The sequence below is a fragment of the Cherax quadricarinatus genome, chromosome 13 (genome assembly GCF_038502225.1).
Source record: "Cherax quadricarinatus isolate ZL_2023a chromosome 13, ASM3850222v1, whole genome shotgun sequence".
NCBI classification, from domain to species: domain Eukaryota; kingdom Metazoa; phylum Arthropoda; class Malacostraca; order Decapoda; family Parastacidae; genus Cherax; species Cherax quadricarinatus.
The window spans coordinates 52,175,345-52,194,173 of NC_091304.1; the positions used below are offsets into that span (position 1 = coordinate 52,175,345).

Consider the following 18,829-nt stretch of genomic DNA (forward strand, 5'->3'; position numbering starts at 1 on the left):
GTTCCAGTCACGGTATTGTGCCTTTTTGTTATTTATAAGGTTTCTTCCTGTTAAATATGATTTCTCGCCTAAGTGGTGGCTAAATGAGAATGTTTCAATACATTTTATAAGTCATTCAACTGAAATTTCCACAATCTGAGAGAGAAAGGTTTAATGTTGGCTCACCGAGCAGGATCTCCTGGTAGAATGTTCCCGTTGTATAGCTGAGCAGTGTGTTGAGGCGAGCCAGGTGAAGCAACCTCAACCTCACACACAACGTCCACTGTGTAGACATAGTATGGATCAGGAGACATAATGCGTCTCGGACAGAGCTCGCTGCACAGTATGTACAAGATATACACAGGAGATGCAATAAATTCACAGGAAATACGGGATATAATATTCAAGACAACCACTGTGAACAAATACTGATCTAAAAGCTTTCGTGATTTTTCACATCATGTGAAAAATCACGAAAATTCTTGGAAGTTTCCATTTTTTCAAGTGGAAATATAATGTTTCTGAGATATACATAGCTGGAGATGTGTGTCTGAGACAGCCGGAGATACAATGTCAAATATACACAAACACTGATCAGTGTTTGTGTATATTTCGCCTGCTCTTGCGAATTCCTTGCATATATATATATATATATATATATATATATATATATATATATATATATATATATATATATATATATATATATATATATATATATGCAAAACAACCACTCTGAAAGAATAGAGAAATTCCAAGTGCTTTCGTGACTACTCACATTATCAAGGAACTATGAAAGTGAAGCATCCAAGGAAGCTATATAAATATATGTGTATATATATATATAAATATATATAAATATATGTATATATATATATATAAATATATAAATATATATATATATTTTTTTCAACAAGTCGGCCGTCTCCCACCGAGGCAGGGTGACCCAAAGAAGAAAGAAAATCCCAAAAAAGAAAATACTTTCATCATTCAACACTTTCACCACACTCGCACATTATCACTGTTTTTGCAGAGGTGCTCAGAATACAACAGTCTAGAAGCATACACATATAAAGATACACAACATATCCCTCCAAACTGCCAATATCCCAAACCCCTCCTTTAAAGTGCAGGCATTGTACTTCCCATTTCCAGGACTCAAGTCCGACTATATGAAAATAACCGGTTTCCCTGAATCCCTTCACTAAATATTACCCTGCTCACACTCCAACAGATCGTCAGGTCCCAAGTACCATTCGTCTCCATTCACTCCTATCTAACACGCTCACGCACGCTTGCTGGAAGTCCAAGCCCCTTACCCACAAAACCTCCTTTACCCCCTCTCTCCAACCCTTTCGAGGACGACCCCTACCCCGCCTTCCTTCCCCTATAGATTTATATGCTTTCCATGTCATTCTACTTTGATCCATTCTCTCTAAATGACCAAACCACCTCAACAACCCCTCTTCTGCCCTCTGACTAATACTTTTATTAACTCCACACCTTCTCCTAATTTCCACACTCCGAATTTTCTGCATAATATTTACACCACACATTGCCCTTAAACAGGACATCTCCACTGCCTCCAACCGTCTCCTCGCTGCTGCATGTACCACCCAAGCTTCACACCCATATAAGAGTGTTGGTACTACTATACTTTCATACATTCCCTTCTTTGCCTCCATAGATAACGTTTTTTGACTCCACATGTACCTCAACGCACCACTCACCTTTTTTCCCTCATCAGTTCTATGATTAACCTCATCCTTCATAAATCCATCCGCCGACACGTCAACTCCCAAGTATCTGAAAACATTCACTTCTTCCATACTCCTCCTCCCCAATTTGATATCCAATTTTTCTTTATCTAAATCATTTGACACCCTCATCACCTTACTCTTTTCTATGTTCACTTTCAACTTTCTACCTTTACACACATTCCCAAACTCATCCACTAACCTTTGCAATTTTTCTTTAGAATCTCCCATAAGCACAGTATCATCAGCAAAAAGTAACTGTGTCAATTCCCATTTTGAATTTGATTCCCCATATATATATATATATATATATATATATATAAATATATATATAAATATATATATATATATATATATATATATGTCGTGCCGAATATGTAAAACTGGTCAATTAGCAAGAACTCATTTAAAATTAAGTCCCTTTCTAAAATTTTCTCTTATATGTTTAAAGATATATTTTTTTCATTAATGTTAATGTAAAAATTTTTAATTTTGCTCCAAAAGAATCTTAGAAAACTTACCTAACCTTATTATAACAAGATCAATTTATTTTAGCCTAACCCAACTAAATATATTTTAGATTTGTTTACAATAATTTAACACTAAACAAACACAGTGAAATATATTTGTTTCGTTAGGTTCAGAATGATTTTGGCGAAATTATTGCATACACAAATTTTCGCTTGTCCTATATGGCAAGACGAGCGTTGCTATTTAAGCCAAGATGGCAAGTTCTGCCTATTCTGCACGACACACACACACACACACACACACATATATATATATATATATATATATATTATATTGGTGCATACAGAATCAGATGCTTGCATAGCACTATCTATTCAAAGGTAGATTAATGCACAGTAAGATGCATGCAGAGACAGTTCACTGCAGAGCCAGATGCAGAGAGAACCATATATATGCATAGTGTGATGAGTGCCGAGCCAGAGCCGTACCAACCCACTTCCACGCAGAGCCACATGCATACAGATCCGAAGCCATTCAGAGCTAGGTCCATGCAGCTGTAAGCCTCTGCCTTGCTAGTCATACTAAGCTTCTGCCTCAGGTCAACGTCTCTCGGCCTCACTGTTGCACCTCAGTAGTGATTTTCCAGGACGCTGCCTGGCAGCAGCACCTAGGCTTCTGCGTTCCTCCAGGGCCCCCGCTTTTTTTTTTTTTTGGCACAACGCTACATTAAGGCTGTGAAAATTTGTCAGTGAATCATGGTACTTTTAGAACATTTACATCGACCTCATCAAATTGAATTAAAAAAAAGTGTATATTAGTTATTAGATGGGGAGGTGGAGGTACTGTGAAGATGGAGGGAATATTCTGAGGAACTGTCAAATGTTGATGAAGAGAGGAAGGCAGTGATTTAATGCACTGGGCAGGGGGCACTGGGCAGTAGGCTGTATAACATCTTGTAGGAGTGAGAAGAGCCAAATGTGAGTGTGGGGGGAGGTGTGTGAGGCTGTGGATAGAAAGAAAAGGGGTAAAGCAGCTGGGATTAATGGGATCAAGACAGAAATATTAAAAGCAAGTAGAGATATAGTTTTGGAGTGGTTGGTGGTTTTATTCAATAAATGTTTGAAAGAGAAGATAACTAGGGACTGGCAGAGAGCATACATAATTCCTTTGTATAAAGGCAAAGGGAAAAAAAGAGAAGGTGAGAATAATAGGGAAATAAGCCTGTTGAGTATGCCTGGTAATGCTATTATTAAAAGAATTAGAAGTAAGACATAAAGCAGGATCGCAGATGAACAAAGAAATTTTAGGAAGGGTAGGGGTGTGTAGACCAAGTGTTTGAAGCATATAAGCGAATAACGTTTAGATAAGGGTAAATAAGTTTTTGCTGCATTTATGGATTTAGGCAAAGTATATGATAGGGTGGATAGGGAAGCAATGTGACAGCTACTGCATGTGTACAGAATTGATGGTTAGATACTTAAATAGTAGTTAAGAGTTTTTATTTCTCTTGCAACCATATCTTTAGAGATATGGTTGTAAAAGAAATTAATGCAGGGGTGTTAGGGGAAGGCGTAGGATTAAAAGATAAAAAATTAAATACAACGTGGGAGTTGTCACAGTTGCCTTTTGCTGATGGTACTGTGTTTTTGGGGTATTTTAAAGAGAAGTTGCAAAGGTTGGTAAACAAATTTAGGAGGGAAGGACATTAAAAATGACCATATGAAAGAGCAAGGTGATGAGACTAATTAAAAATTTAAGTAACGAAAGAATGGAAATCAGATTGGAAGAGGAAGTATGGAGGAAGTGAATGTAGGCTTGTCGGCAAATGAGTTTATGGAAGATGAAGTGGATCACAGAACTGACAAGGAAAAAGAGTGGGTGGTGCATTGAAGCATTTATTAAGACCTTATCCATAGAGGCAAAGAGGTAATTATCTGAAGTTGCTTACAATAATTTGTCAAAGAAGGAGAAATCTTACCTTCTTTCGTTCCTGGTGTAGCAGGTGGTGCTGAAGCGTGCATTGAAACATTTGAGACTACTTGGGATGCTGTAGGAGGAGGAGGTTGCCATGGACATGGGAACAGGTGCCAACTTATCCCATTCAAGGAATGCTGCGAAAGGTCTTCCCCCCATCCTTACACCGTATCTTTGAAACTTTGGAGCTTAAACCGGCTTCTTATAGAAATTCGTAGCATGACTGCCATCTTTAAAGATAAATTTACTTATGGGTGAAGGTCCCTTGCAGTTTATATCGATAAACCCCTTGGCGAACCTTTCCAAGCGATATTCTCTCTCTTTAAAAACATATTTATACTACTGTTCGAAATAACGCTGGATATCTATTTAAAATTGGAGGGTGGTATTTCTCAAAATTACATAAAAAGAAGGTAGGTGGATAAAAAATCATGAATAGATACTTTAAGTGAGGTAAAAGTATGGGGAAAACCTTACGTTAGATACAAAAATTAGGGAAAAATTCTTAATATAATTAAAAAAAATACTTGGATGAAAAGACTAGTTGATGATGTCCCAAACAAATTTATTCGAGGATGACTTTATACAATAACTAGGTAGTTAAGGTAATGTGTGATGACGTAATGTGTAATAAGGAATGATAATGTAAAATAAGGTAAGTTTAGGCTAGTTAAATTTATCAGAAAAGATTTTATAAATGTAATAATATTCTTGATGTGTTTATTTGTTATAGAGAACGTTTTGGTATTATTACAGGCTCTTCTGGTATTAGTAGAGGGTATTTTGGAATTAGCAGAGAACGCTTTTGAAATAAGTAGAAGGCAGATGAATTTACAAAGATTTTCTTAATGGTTATGTGGTGAATTTTGTAAGGTTATCTTACAATTTAGGAGAGTGATTCTATGAAGGTTTTTGTTTATTGAAACAACTGATCCTGAAGAAATATGTCAAAGTGGGTATTTATAGGGAAATGTTAGAATTTGGAGATACTGTAATGTAACATTGAAGGCTAATGAGGCCGATTCAGATGTACCCAAGTCCTAGAAAAGGGATTCTCAACTTTTCCTCCATCATTAACCCCCTCGGCTTGATGTATTTCTCCCTCTACCCCCTTAAAATTTAATTGAATTATTATTCTATCAGGTACATCAAATATTTAACCCTTGCCATGTAATATTTTACCCCCCAAGGGGTAAATTTACCCCTGGTTGAGAATCACTCTCCTAGAAAATAGTAGCTGGTAGTTCTGAAGGATCAGGAAAGTATTCAATTGTTTTCTAGGGTAGTCATACCCTACTTACATTTAAAGATACCAAAAAGGTAAAACACTGAGGAACAAGAACGCCACTTGGAATTTTAATTTGATTAATGCGGCACAGACAGATAGATGCTTTTATTCCCATGAGGAGAATCCCCTAGATCCCTAAAGGTTTATTAACTATCTCGAGTATTATTCTTCTGATCAAGGACATTACTCAGTATTTAATTCTATCAAACGCCAAACGATATCACGCAGCGAAGAAGACACCCCCAGATCACGAGAGGGTTAGTGGCAGAAGATTAAATTTTATTCAAATAGGCATGCTGCATTCTTTTAGCCACTTTTTTGTTAGCCTATTCTGCTTGTTGAATATTCTGGGCTATGTATTTGGTTTCTTATATGCATGTAGGAATGGTAATAATTTTGAGAATGCTTCTTTTTCATATAATCTACATTTTTCAAAAGTGACTTCCTCTTCTTCTCATGCAGGTAAGCCTGGCTTTCTTCATCATTATTTATTTTTTTTATAATCTGCCAATGATCTTTTCATTTTTACTGAACATCATAAGAAAATTAGTTTCATTTTACGAGAGAGGTTGAGCCGAGAGAAGTAGAACGAGAGGAAGTAGTTTCTGGGGCAGGACAAGCATCAACTCTCACATGAACTCGAGGAAGTATATTATCTTGGGTAGGAGAGGCAGAAACTCACGTGCAATGGAAACAGTGTTGTGTTACCTGGAGCAGGTCAGAAAACAACTCTCACATACACTGTAGCAAGTGTTGTATTACCTGGAGCAGGTCAGAAAACAACTCTCACATACACTGTAGCAAGTGTTGTATTACCTGGACCAGGTCAGAAAACTCTCACATACACTGTAGCAAGTGTTGTATTACCTGGAGCAGGTCAGAAAACAACTCTCACATACACTGTAGCAAGTGTTGTATTACCTGGACCAGGTCAGAAAACTCTCACATACACTGTAGCAAGTGTTGTATTACCTGGAGCAGGTCAGAAAACAACTCTCACATACACTAGCAAATGTATTACCTGGAGCAGGTCAGAAAACAACTCTCACATACACTGTAGCAAGTGTTGTATTACCTGGACCAGGTCAGAAAACAACTCTCACATACACTGTAGCAAGTGAAAACAACTCTCACATACACTGTAGCATTACCTGGTATTACCTGGAGCAGGTCAGAAAACAACTCTCACATACACCAGGTCAGTCAGAAAACAACTCTCACATACACTGTAGCAAGTGTTGTATTACCTGGAGCAGGTCAGAAACAACTCTCACATACACTGTAGCAAGTGTTGTATTACCTGGACCAGGTCAGAAAACAACTCTCACATACACTGTAGCAAGTGTTGTATTACCTGGAGCAGGTCAGAAAACAACTCTCACATACACTGTAGCAAGTGTTGTATTACTTGGAGCAGGTCAGAAAACAACTCTCACATACACTGTAGCAAGTGTTGTATTACCTGGACCAGGTCAGAAAACAACTCTCACATACACTGTAGCAAGTGTTGTATTACCTGGAGCAGGTCAGAAACAACTCTCACATACACTGTAGCAAGTGTTGTATTACCTGGAGCAGGTCAGAAAACAACTCTCACATACACTGTAGCAAGTGTTGTATTACCTGGAGCAGGTCAGAAACAACTCTCACATACACTGTAGCAAGTGTTGTATTACCTGGACCAGGTCAGAAAACAACTCTCACATACACTGTAGCAAATGTAATACCTGGGGCAGGTCAGGCAGTGCATTCTCACCACTGTCCAGGTAGGTGGTGTTGGAAGCTGTTTCCATTGTCTGTAGCCTCACCACCGTCACCTGCGCCAGCCCCCTGCATCCTGACAAAAAATTCAACGCGATTAATCAAGCGTTATCATCATCATGAGAAGTATTTTAATCAGGCAGTTTCTTGACCTTACCAGGGAAGCAGTCATCTAACACAGACTGTAAGTCTGTGTTAGATGACGTTTGTAACATGACGGCATAGTTGGACTAAGGCATTGACGAAATTTGCCTAGCGCAACGGGAGGCTGGTTAAATATCTAGGGTTCGATCCCCGGCTAGTCGCAGTATGCATATAAAAATTTACAATTGCAAAAGAAAATCTCAAAATTCTTCTCAAAACACTTACAATTCTTGCAAAACACTTACCTTCCCAGGTGGTTACTGCACACAGGACCAAGGTACGAATCAACATTCCTACAGTCTTTAGTCTCATTGTACAATGTTATACGAGATTGTTCCCTGAAAAAAAAATAAAAATAGCATAAGAGGCTGAACGCGAACATAAACACTTATGATAGGTTAAATTTATATAGCGCATATGTCAGCTTAAGCCCGGTTAAAAGAAGTTAAGGATGAATGTCTCTTGTGAATGCCTCAGTTATTCACAATAAACGAAGTATTTTGCAGTTGTGTTAAAGATGGTTATAAATTTTAAGCAAAGCGAAAGTTGAATAACTTGAAAAAAGTATTTAATGGATCTATGTTAATAATAACAGATCAGAAGTCATATATTTTTTCAGAAAAGAATAATTTTTAATATATAGACGTAAAAATCATAAATGAACAGTATTCATACAAATACAAAAGAAAATACGGTTTGTTAACTAGTACGTATATAATTTCCTTGCAAGGGTGTGTCTTGAAGCTCTCTAGGGGCTTCTGATACTAGGAATTAGAGCTACCCTTCTCTTCTGATTCAACCCCCCCAAGGGAGGGTCCTTGACGGTGGTGAGGGGCTCTTGATCTAGGGAATTGGATCTGTGCTCCAGTTCCCTGAATTAAGCCTGAATACCTCCATCCCCACACACACACACAGGCGCTGTATAACCCCTACGGGTTTAGCGCTCCCCATGATTATTACAATAATTGTGATGCAGCATGAATACTTTCCCTTCCTAGGCTCTCTGTGACCCTTACAAGTTATCCATAATAATAATAATAATAATAAGAGGAAGATCAAAATGATGGTAATAATAATATAAAATAATAATAATAATAAATACCATATTAAAACATAGGTGTTGAGGCTAGCAAAGCTGTGTTATCCTGGGGCTGCAACAATCGTTGTAGATAGAGCTTCGTAGAGCGTGGGTAGTGAAAAACTCCACCCAGGGCCTGGTGATCCTCGCCTCTCCAACACACCACTGAGGTGCTGGGCCTGGTGATCCTCGCCTCTCCAACACACCACTGAGGTGCTGAAGTTCTTACACCCTGTACCTCAGCACTGACTTAGCTGCCATCTTTACCTAGCGCCTTAACGCTCAGTATTAATCATAGTCAAAAGTTTCTCGACTAGGAAATCGTAAATTCTGGAAGGAAAAAAACCGATCAGTTGCCTCTTGTCATAATAATTCATTTTACATATGTTGATTTCCAGTGAGCTGAGAAAGCAATAGAAGTCCATTGTTCACTACATTCTTGACCTCAAAAAAAAAAAAATATTAAAATGCTCAAGTATATAGAACTGTCAAAATTAAATTATTTTATATTATAATCCATTAACAATATTAACGTGATGGTTATAACTCTTTGGTCAAATGTTAAATATCTTGAATTATACATCATGTCAACTTATTTTCCGTCACAACAATAGCCTGTAACTGTTATTGTCTTCTACAACACTGGTTCTCAACAGTTATTATCTTTGTTAGGTTGATACCAGCAAAATTCTGGCTAATGTGTAGATATCAGCAGAGTTTTAGCTAATGTGAAGATACCAGCAGAGTTCTGGCTAATGTGTAGATATCAGCAGAGTTTTAGCTAATGTGAAGATACCAGCAGAGTTCTACCTAATGTTGACTATACAGTTGACTGTGGGAGTTCGCTAGGTTCACAACCACGAGGACTCAGGTCGATACCTAAGTTAGGAGACACGTACAAACAATTCTCCTAACACCTGCTGTTACCCTGTCATTTAACAGTTAAAAGGTAATACCCAGGAGCTGGAGAGGTGTTGTGGGTCTCATCACCTAAAAATAGTTGCAAAGTATATAAGGCACACTGCTTGACGTTCTTGGCTAGAAATATAAAGTGTTGGAGGAATTTGTCAGAACTACATGCCTGCCTCGACTTAAAAATATTTATATTGTGTTATGAGAAAGTATACTGCTTCTAAATGTAGCAGCACAATGAGTATTCTCTCACACAGCTGGGCAACTGGAAAACAAGGCAGCAGCATCCTGGATACCAAAAGCCCTTCATCTGTAAGAGAAAAAATCTTTACCTCCAGAAGCCATTCCACACGCATTCAAGTAACTCACATCACCTAAAAAATAATTACAAAGGATATTAAGCCACACTGTTTGACGTTCTTGGATTATCCTCCATGGTTACTATTGCGAATAAAGCCTGCTGTTTCTTCGAAACCTTATCAATAGAGCACATAAATTTTTATACTCTGACCGCACTGAAAAAAAAAATACATAAGCATGAGTGCTTTTCTGATGAATTTATGACACTCGAGGAACACCGTGACGACACCTTCAGGTTTGCACGTCATACTGAGGTACACAACTTGAGAGAGGAATGGCCAAACTTTGGCCAGAAATATAAAGTGTTGGAGGAATTTGTCAGAACTACATGCCTGCCTTGACTTAAAAATATTTATATTGTGTAATATGAAGTTCAGCGAGGAGAAATTTCAACTAATCAGATATGGGAAACTTGAAGAAATTAAAAATGTGTCAGGGGATACGACAAATTCTAACCATACAATAGAGCGGAAAAGTAATGTGAAGGACCTGGGAGTGATAATGTCAGAAGATCTCTCCTTCAAAGACCACAACAATGTATCTACCTCATCTGCTAGGAAAATGATAGGATGGATAGTGAGAACCTTCAAAACTAGGGACGCCAAGCCCATGATGATTCTCTTCAAATCGCTTGTGCTCTCTAGGCTGGAATACTGCTGTACACTAGCGGCCCCCTTCAAGGCTGGCGACATGGCAGACCTAGAGAGTGTACAAAGAACTTTCATGGCACACACAAGTGTGATAAGGTACCTAAACTGCTGGGAACGGTTGAAGGTCCTTGATCTGTATTCCTTCGAACGCAGGAGAGAGAGATACATGATAATATACACTTGGAAAGTCCTGGAGGAATTGGCATCAAACCTGCACACGAAAATCACTCCCTATGAAAGCAAAAGACTCGGCAGGAGATGCAACATTCCCCCGATGAAAGGCAGGGGTGCCACGAGTACATTGAGAGACAACACAATGTCTGGGGCCCAACACTGTTCAGTTGCCTCCCAGCATACATAAGGGGGATTACCAATATACCCCTGGCTGTCTTCAAGAAAGCACTGGACAAATACCTAAAGTCAATACCGGACCAACCGGGCTGTGGTTCGTACGTCAGCTTGCGTGCGGCCAGCAGTAACAGCCTGGTTGATCAGATCCTGATCCACCATGAGGCCTGGTCTCAGAACGGGCCACGGGGGCGTTGACCCCCGAAACCCTCTCCAGGTAAACTCCAGGTTATGTTGAAGTATACTACTTTTAAATGTAGCAGCACAATGAGTATTCTCTCACACAGCTGGGCAACTGGAAAACAAGGCAGCAGCATCCTGGATACCACGAGCCCTTCAGCTGCATATAACTTGTAAGGGGAAAAAATCTTTACCTCCAGAAGCCATTCCACACGCATTCGAGTAACTCACTCAAGGTATTACAAACATGCCAGTGAGTCCAATACTTGTGCCATCTTGTTACTGATGTTACCGAGTTCACTGCTGGCAACACTGGTAAAGTGATGTCAGTAAGATGCTTCTTGCAGAAGGAAGCAGATAAATGAGACAATTGTACATTGCAGAGTCACTAGTTTGCACAGAACTGCTTAATGCCTCAAATGATGTAGTGGAAGTTTTAGCAGTAAAGGTCGAGAACCAAAACCTAGTCATTGTGGTAGTCTACAAGCCTCCGGATGCAACATCCCAGCAATTCCAGGAACAGATGTTAAAAATTGACCACTGTCTGGAAAATCTTCCAGCTCCTGCACCCAACATCTTGCTCCTGGGGGATTTCAACTTAAGGCACCTAAAATGGAGGAATATAGCAAATAATATTGTTGCAGTAATAACACCAGGAGGTAGCTCTGATGAAAACTCACACTCACACGAGCTTTTAAATCTCTGCACAAAATTCAATTTAAACCAGCAAATAATAGAGCCTACTAGACTGGAGAATACACTAGACCTCATCTTCACTAACAATGATGATCTGATAAGAAATGTCACCATATCAAAAACAATATACTCAGATCACAACATAATTGAGGTTCAGACATGTATGCGTGGAGCCCCAGACCGACATAATGAGATTAGTCACGAGGGAGCATTCACCAAATTCAATTTCGATAACAAAAACATAAAGTGGGACCAAGTAAACCAAGTCCTAACCGATATAAGCTGGGAAGATATACTAAGCAACACAGACCCCAACTTATGCCTAGAACAGATTAACTTGGTGGCACTCGATGTATGCACAAGGCTTATTCCTCTAAGAAAAAGGAGGAGTAGATGTGAAATAGAAAGAGACAGGCGCTCCCTTTACAGGCAACGGAAAAGAATAACAGAGCGGCTAAAAGAGGTCAATATATCTGAAATGCGTAGGGAGACACTGGTCAGAGAAATAGCAAGCATCGAACTTAAGCTAAAGGAATCTTATAGGAGTCAGGAATCGCGGGAAGAACTAAAAGCCATAAATGAAATCGAAAGAAACCCAAAGTATTTCTTCTCCTATGCCAAATCAAAATCGAGAACAACGTCCAGTATTGGGCCCCTACTTAAACAAGATGGGTCCTACACAGATGACAGCAAGGAAATGAGTGAGCTACTCAAGTCCCAATATGACTCAGTTTTTAGCAAGCCGCTAACCAGACTGAGAGTCGAAGATCAAAATGATTTTTTTTATGAGAGAGCCACAGAATTTGTTTAACACAAGCCTATCCGATGTTATCCTGACGCCAAATGACTTCGAACAGGCGATAAATGACATGCCCATGCACTCTGCCCCAGGGCCAGACTCATGGAACTCCGTGTTCATCAAGAACTGCAAGAAGCCCCTATCACGAGCCTTTTCCATTCTATGGAGAGGAAGCATGGACACGGGGGTCGTCCCACAGTTACTAAAAACAACAGACATAGCCCCACTCCACAAAGGGGGCAGTAAAGCAACAGCAAAGAACTACAGACCGATAGCACTAACATCCCATATCATAAAAATCTTTGAAAGGGTCCTAAGAAGCAAGATCACCACCCATCTAGAAACCCATCAGTTATACAACCCAGGGCAACATGGGTTTAGAACAGGTCGCTCATGTGTCTCAACTATTGGATCACTACGACAAGGTCCTAGATGCACTAGAAGACAAAAAGAATGCAGATATAATATATACAGACTTTGCAAAAGCCTTCGACAAGTGTGACCATGGCGTAATAGCGCACAAAATGCGTGCTAAAGGAATAACAGGAAAAGTCGGTCGATGGATCTATAATTTCATCACTAACAGAACACAGAGAGTAGTCGTCAACAGAGTAAAGTCCGAGGCAGCTACGGTGAAAAGCTCTGTTCCACAAGGCACAGTACTCGCTCTCATCTTGTTCCTCATCCTCATATCCGACATAGACAAGGATGTCAGCCACAGCACCGTGTCTTCCTTTGCAGATGACACCCGAATCTGCATGACAGTGCCTTCCATTGCAGACACTGCAAGGCTCCAGGCGGACATCAACCAAATCTTTCAGTGGGCTGCAGAAAACAATATGAAGTTCAACGATGAGAAATTTCAATTACTCAGATATGGTAAACATGAGGAAATTAAATCTTCATCAGAGTACAAAACAATTTCTGGCCACAAAATAGAGCGAAACACCAACGTCAAAGACCTGGGAGTGATCATGTCGGAGGATCTCACCTTCAAGGACCATAACATTGTATCAATCGCATCTGCTAGAAAAATGACAGGGTGGATAATGAGAACCTTCAAAACTAGGGAGGCCAAGCCCATGATGACACTCTTCAGGTCACTTGTTCTATCTAGGCTGGAATATTGCTGCACACTAACAGCACCTTTCAAGGCAGGTGAAATTGCTGACCTAGAAAATGTACAGAGAACCTTCACGGCGCGCATAACGGAGATAAAACACCTCAATTACTGGGAGCGCTTGAGGTTCCTAAACCTGTATTCCCTGGAACGCAGGCGGGAGAGATACATGATTATATACACCTGGAAAATCCTAGAGGGACTAGTACCGAACTTGCACACGAAAATCACTCACTACGAAAGCAAAAGACTTGGCAGACGATGCAACATCCCCCCAATGAAAAGCAGGGGTGTCACTAGCACGTTAAGAGACAATACAATAAGTGTCAGGGGCCCGAGACTGTTCAACTGCCTCCCAGCATACATAAGGGGGATTACCAACAGACCCCTGGCAGTCTTCAAGCTGGCACTGGACAAGCACCTAAATCGGTTCCTGACCAGCCGGGCTGTGGCTCGTATGTTGGTTTGCGTGCATCCAGCAGCAACAGCCTGGTTAATCAGGCTCTGATCCACCAGGAGGCCTGGTCACAGACTGGGCCGCGGGGGCGTTGACCCCCGGAACTCTCTCCAGGTAAACTCCAGGTTAAGTGTCTATATTGTGGAAACGTTTCGCCAGCCAGTGTCTTTATCAGTCCCTCAGACTGGAGATGATATATGTGTTCAATCCATCAATCTTTATAAAAATACAGCACAAACAGGTTAGATTAGGTAAAGTTCGTCAGGAAACAGGACAAGTATTTCCTGACCGAGGCCTTCCGCTGGCTTACCGGTCCACCCTTTAAAAAATTATGGACATAGTTATAACCATTTAGTAGTAAAGGTTTTTACATGGAGAAGAGGCTGATATACTGCAGACAGATGAGGTGAAGCAGTTGGAAGCGGCATCACTGGTGGACAAATTCCACTAGTGGAATTAGGTCATACCTATAACTTAGACAAATGCTGAAGAATTCCCTGCATCAAGATTTCAATATATTGTTGTATCTGACATTATTATTATTATTATAATAAAAAAGAAGCGCTAAGCCACAAGGACTATACAGGTTGTATCTGACAGGTATTATTATATCAATGGTTTTGAAACCGACAAGTTGATGAATGAAACGCTTATGCAACATTTTAGTGTTTACTGTGGAAACGTTTCACCAGCCAGTGGTTTCATCAGTCCAATACAGAGAAGAACGTTGAAAAATGAGGAGTTTGAGGTCTCCTCATGGTCCTGCCTGAGTCACTCCTAACATTGAGTATACATAGTGTATAGTGTATACTACAGTGGCTCCCTAGTATATTGATGATAAAGGCTAAAGTGTCATTTGAAAACAGGTGAATTTGTAAATGAAGTGATAAGCCTATAGAGGCAGGTGCCAGAAGTCGCCAGAAACTTACCACAGGTCAGCTGTTTTTTAATAATCTTCCTGGCCTGCTAGTGTACTCGCATATAATCTAGTGATACCAGTGAATAGCAGAAAACAGTGTTGTAGTAGCAACTAACCAGTATTATAATGGTACTTAGTGAAGTGGAGTGACTTTCATTAGTTTCTTTTTCTTGAAATACCAGACGTTACTGTGAATTTCATATAACCTGTAGTTACCAGCGGTCGCAATATACACAACGAGAAGCAATTATTACTACAGAAAAAGCGCCCTTCCTCCAAAATTTGCACCAGTCAACTATAGTGATAATATAGCATTTATTGTGGTGGAGACGGAAAAAAAAAAAAATAGAGAAGCTAGATACAGCGATTGATAAACAAAGGTGGAGGCTCGACCGTTCGTCATTGTAGGAGTGCCAGCAGTCACCGGCTCTTCAACACGCAAGTTATACTTTTGTATCAATCAAATCACATATTACTCGGGTAGATAATTTCCAGTAGATCCTTCATGTGTTAGCTCAAATCACCGACCAGTATGGTTTAAATAAGTGACCCACTGATCAGATCAGATAGACTGGTCCGAACCCTTGACTGGTCCGGACATTTGACTGGTCCGAACCCTGGACTGGTTTCAAACGGTTTCGTTGTGCACCACCTAGCAGGTTATTAATAGAATATTCAAGAGGTTGCTAGTAGAATTGCAGTAAATCAACCATTCAAATCATTATGAAGCTGTGTGTAGTCTGTGGTCAGTCAAACAAACGGGCTTCCACATGCATAAATTGTCATTTCTGTGGAAATTGGTGTCACGCCCCTTGTGCAGATATCCAAGAACTAGCTACAAGCAGTATTAAAACAGGGAAGTGTTTTTGGGTATGCCCAAATGAGATAAATCTGTGGACTAAAATCACAAGGGTATTAAAAGAGGTCAACATCAAAGCTGCTTTCATAGAAAACCTGGAAGCTTTCTACAACAGATGGGAACATAAAAAGTCCGGGCTGAATGGTACTGCCCTTGATACTGGCCATGTAGTCAGAAACTGTAAGGCTGGAGATGATGTCCTGGTAGTCAGTAAATGGGGGGCTGATAGTGCTGTCCTGGGAGACAGTAATGGGGAAGCTGGAGGTGCTGTCCTGGGAGACAGTAATGGTGAAGCTGGAGGTGCTGTCCTGGGAGACAGTAATGGTGAAGCTGGAGATGCTGTCCTGGGAGACAGTAATGGGGAAGCTGGAGATGCTGTCCTGGGAGACAGTAATGGTGAAGCTGGAGATTTTGTCCAGGTAGTCGGGAATTATACGCAGGAAGGAATACATATGAATGACCGCATAGGGGACAGGAGCCATAGTAGGGAAACAAGTGTAGTCAAAGATAAGATAAAACCAATATTGCAAACTAGAAATACCGCAGGAAATAGCAAACAAGAGGACTCCACTAGCAATAGTGAGGATATATTACCAAAAACAAATGGTGGGAGCTCCATTGTTGGTGCTAGGGAGGATAGAAGTAAGACAGGGAAACATGCACCAACAGGGAATACAGTCACAGAAACCCAAGGCAAACGGAAACCAAGCCTGTGCACATACTATGCACTCGGTATCTGCTGGCATGGGAAATCTGGAAAAACAGATGGGACGTGCAACTATGACCACCCTAGGAAATGCCATGCCCATATGACAACAGGAAAATGCAAACTCCCTTCCTGTAAGCTTTTTCACCCTGAACTGTGTACCTCTTCAGTACAGGAAAGACTGTGCTATAACTTAAATTGCCAGGCATACCATCTAAAGGGGACAAAAAGATACAAAACATCCAGGCCATGGGAAAACCTGGGTAGCCACAGCCACTCAAGAGGGAGAGGTTTTTTAGTGCCAGGAAGGAAAAAAAACTGGCAGGAAATGGCAGAAATCGTACACCAAATCCAGTCATTCCTGGAGTGGAACCACAGTCGATGGCCTCCACTCCAAACCAACAGATACAGATACTAATGCCTGAAAAAAAATCCCCCCCCAGTACCAACAATACCACCAGTCCGATAACATTCTTCTTTGCAAATATACAGGGTCTAAAGCCAGCAACAAACAACAAAATACCTTTCATCCGTGGACTGCTTGCAGAGGCAAAGGCAATGTTCGCGGCTTTCACTGAGACCCACATAAAGGATCACTTGGACAACGAAATATGGATCCCAGGTTACAACCTATACAGATGTGACAGAGTGAACAGGCAAAAGGGGGGGGTTGGCCTGTACATTGCAGAGTCACTTGTTTGCACAGAACTGCTAAATGCCTCAAATGATGTAGTGGAAGTTTTAGCAGTAAAGGTCGAGAACCAAAACCTAGTCATTGTGATAGTCTACAAGCCTCCGGATGCAACATCCCAGCAATTCCAGGAACAGCTGTTAAAAATTGACCACTGTCTGGAAAACCTTCCAGCTCCTGCACCCAACATCTTGCTCCTGGGGGATTTCAACTTAAGGCACCTAAAATGGAGGAATATAGCAAATAATATTGTTGCAGTAATAACACCAGGAGGCAGCTCTGATGAAAACTCTCACTCACGCGAGCTTTTAAATCTCTGCACAAAATTCAATTTAAACCAGCAAATAATAGAGCCTACTAGACTGGAGAATACACTAGACCTCATCTTCACTAACAATGATGATCTGATAAGAAATATCACCATATCAAAAACAATATACTCAGATCACAACATAATTGAGGTTCAGTCATGTATGCGCGGAGCCCCAGACCGACATAATGAGATTAGTCACGAGGGAGCATTCACCAAATTCAACTTCAATAACAAAAACATAAAGTGGGACCAAGTAAACCAAGTCCTAACCGATATAAGCTGGGAAGATATACTAAGCAACACAGACCCCAACTTATGCCTAGAACAGATTAACTCGGTAGCACTCGATGTATGCACAAGGCTTATTCCTCTAAGAAAAAGGAGGAGTAGATGTAAAACAGAAAGAGACAGGCGCTCCCTTTACAGGCGACGGAAAAGAATAACAGAGCGGCTAAAAGAGGTCAATATATCTGAAATGCGTAGGGAGACACTGGTCAGAGAAATAGCAAGCATCGAACTTAAGCTAAAAGAATCCTTTAGGAGTCAGGAATCACGGGAAGAACTAAAAGCCATAAATGAAATCGAAAGAAACCCAAAGTATTTCTTCTCCTATGCCAAATCAAAATCGAGAACAACGTCCAGTATTGGGCCCCTACTTAAACAAGATGGGTCCTACACAGATGACAACAAGGAAATGAGTGAGCTACTCAAGTCCCAATATGACTCAGTTTTTAGCAAGCCGCTAACCAGACTGAGAGTCGAAGATCAAAATGAATTTTTTATGAGAGAGCCACAAAATTTGATTAACACAAGCCTATCCGATGTTATCCTGACGCCAAATGACTTCGAACAGGCGATAAATGACATGCCCATGCACTCTGCCCCAGGGCCAGACTCGTGGAACTCTGTGTTCATCAAGAACTGCAAGAAGCCCCTATCACGAGCCTTTTCCATCCTATGGAGAGGGAGCATGGACACGGGGGTCGTCCCACAGTTACTAAAAACAACAGACATAGCCCCACTCCACAAAGGGGGCAGTAAAGCAACAGCAAAGAACTACAGACCAATAGCACTAACATCCCATATCATAAAAATCTTTGAAAGGGTCCTAAGAAGCAAGATCACCACGCATCTAGAAACCCATCAGTTACACAACCCAGGGCAACATGGGTTTAGAACAGGTCGCTCCTGTCTGTCTCAACTATTGGACCACTACGACAAGGTCCTAAATGCACTAGAAGACAAAAAGAATGCAGATGTAATATATACAGACTTTGCAAAAGCCTTCGACAAGTGTGACCATGGCGTAATAGCGCACAAAATGCGTGCTAAAGGAATAACAGGAAAAGTCGGTCGATGGATCTATA

At 40.6% G+C, this 18,829-nt stretch overlaps 1 protein-coding gene across 1 annotated transcript in view; it reads right to left on the reverse strand.

Annotated features, from left to right (window-relative positions):
• The window catches only part of LOC128688573 (uncharacterized), a 44,505-nt gene that overhangs the window by 12,602 nt on the left and 13,074 nt on the right, over positions 1-18,829 (reverse strand). Inside the window, exons 2-5 of the mRNA XM_070084729.1 lie at positions 8,477-8,782; positions 7,620-7,712; positions 7,197-7,306; positions 166-262 (exon numbers count right to left, since the gene is read on the reverse strand). Of these exons, the coding sequence (XP_069940830.1) occupies positions 166-262; positions 7,197-7,306; positions 7,620-7,686 (274 nt within the window). The 5' untranslated portion in view covers positions 7,687-7,712; positions 8,477-8,782. The remainder of the gene's footprint in view (positions 1-165; positions 263-7,196; positions 7,307-7,619; positions 7,713-8,476; positions 8,783-18,829) is intronic.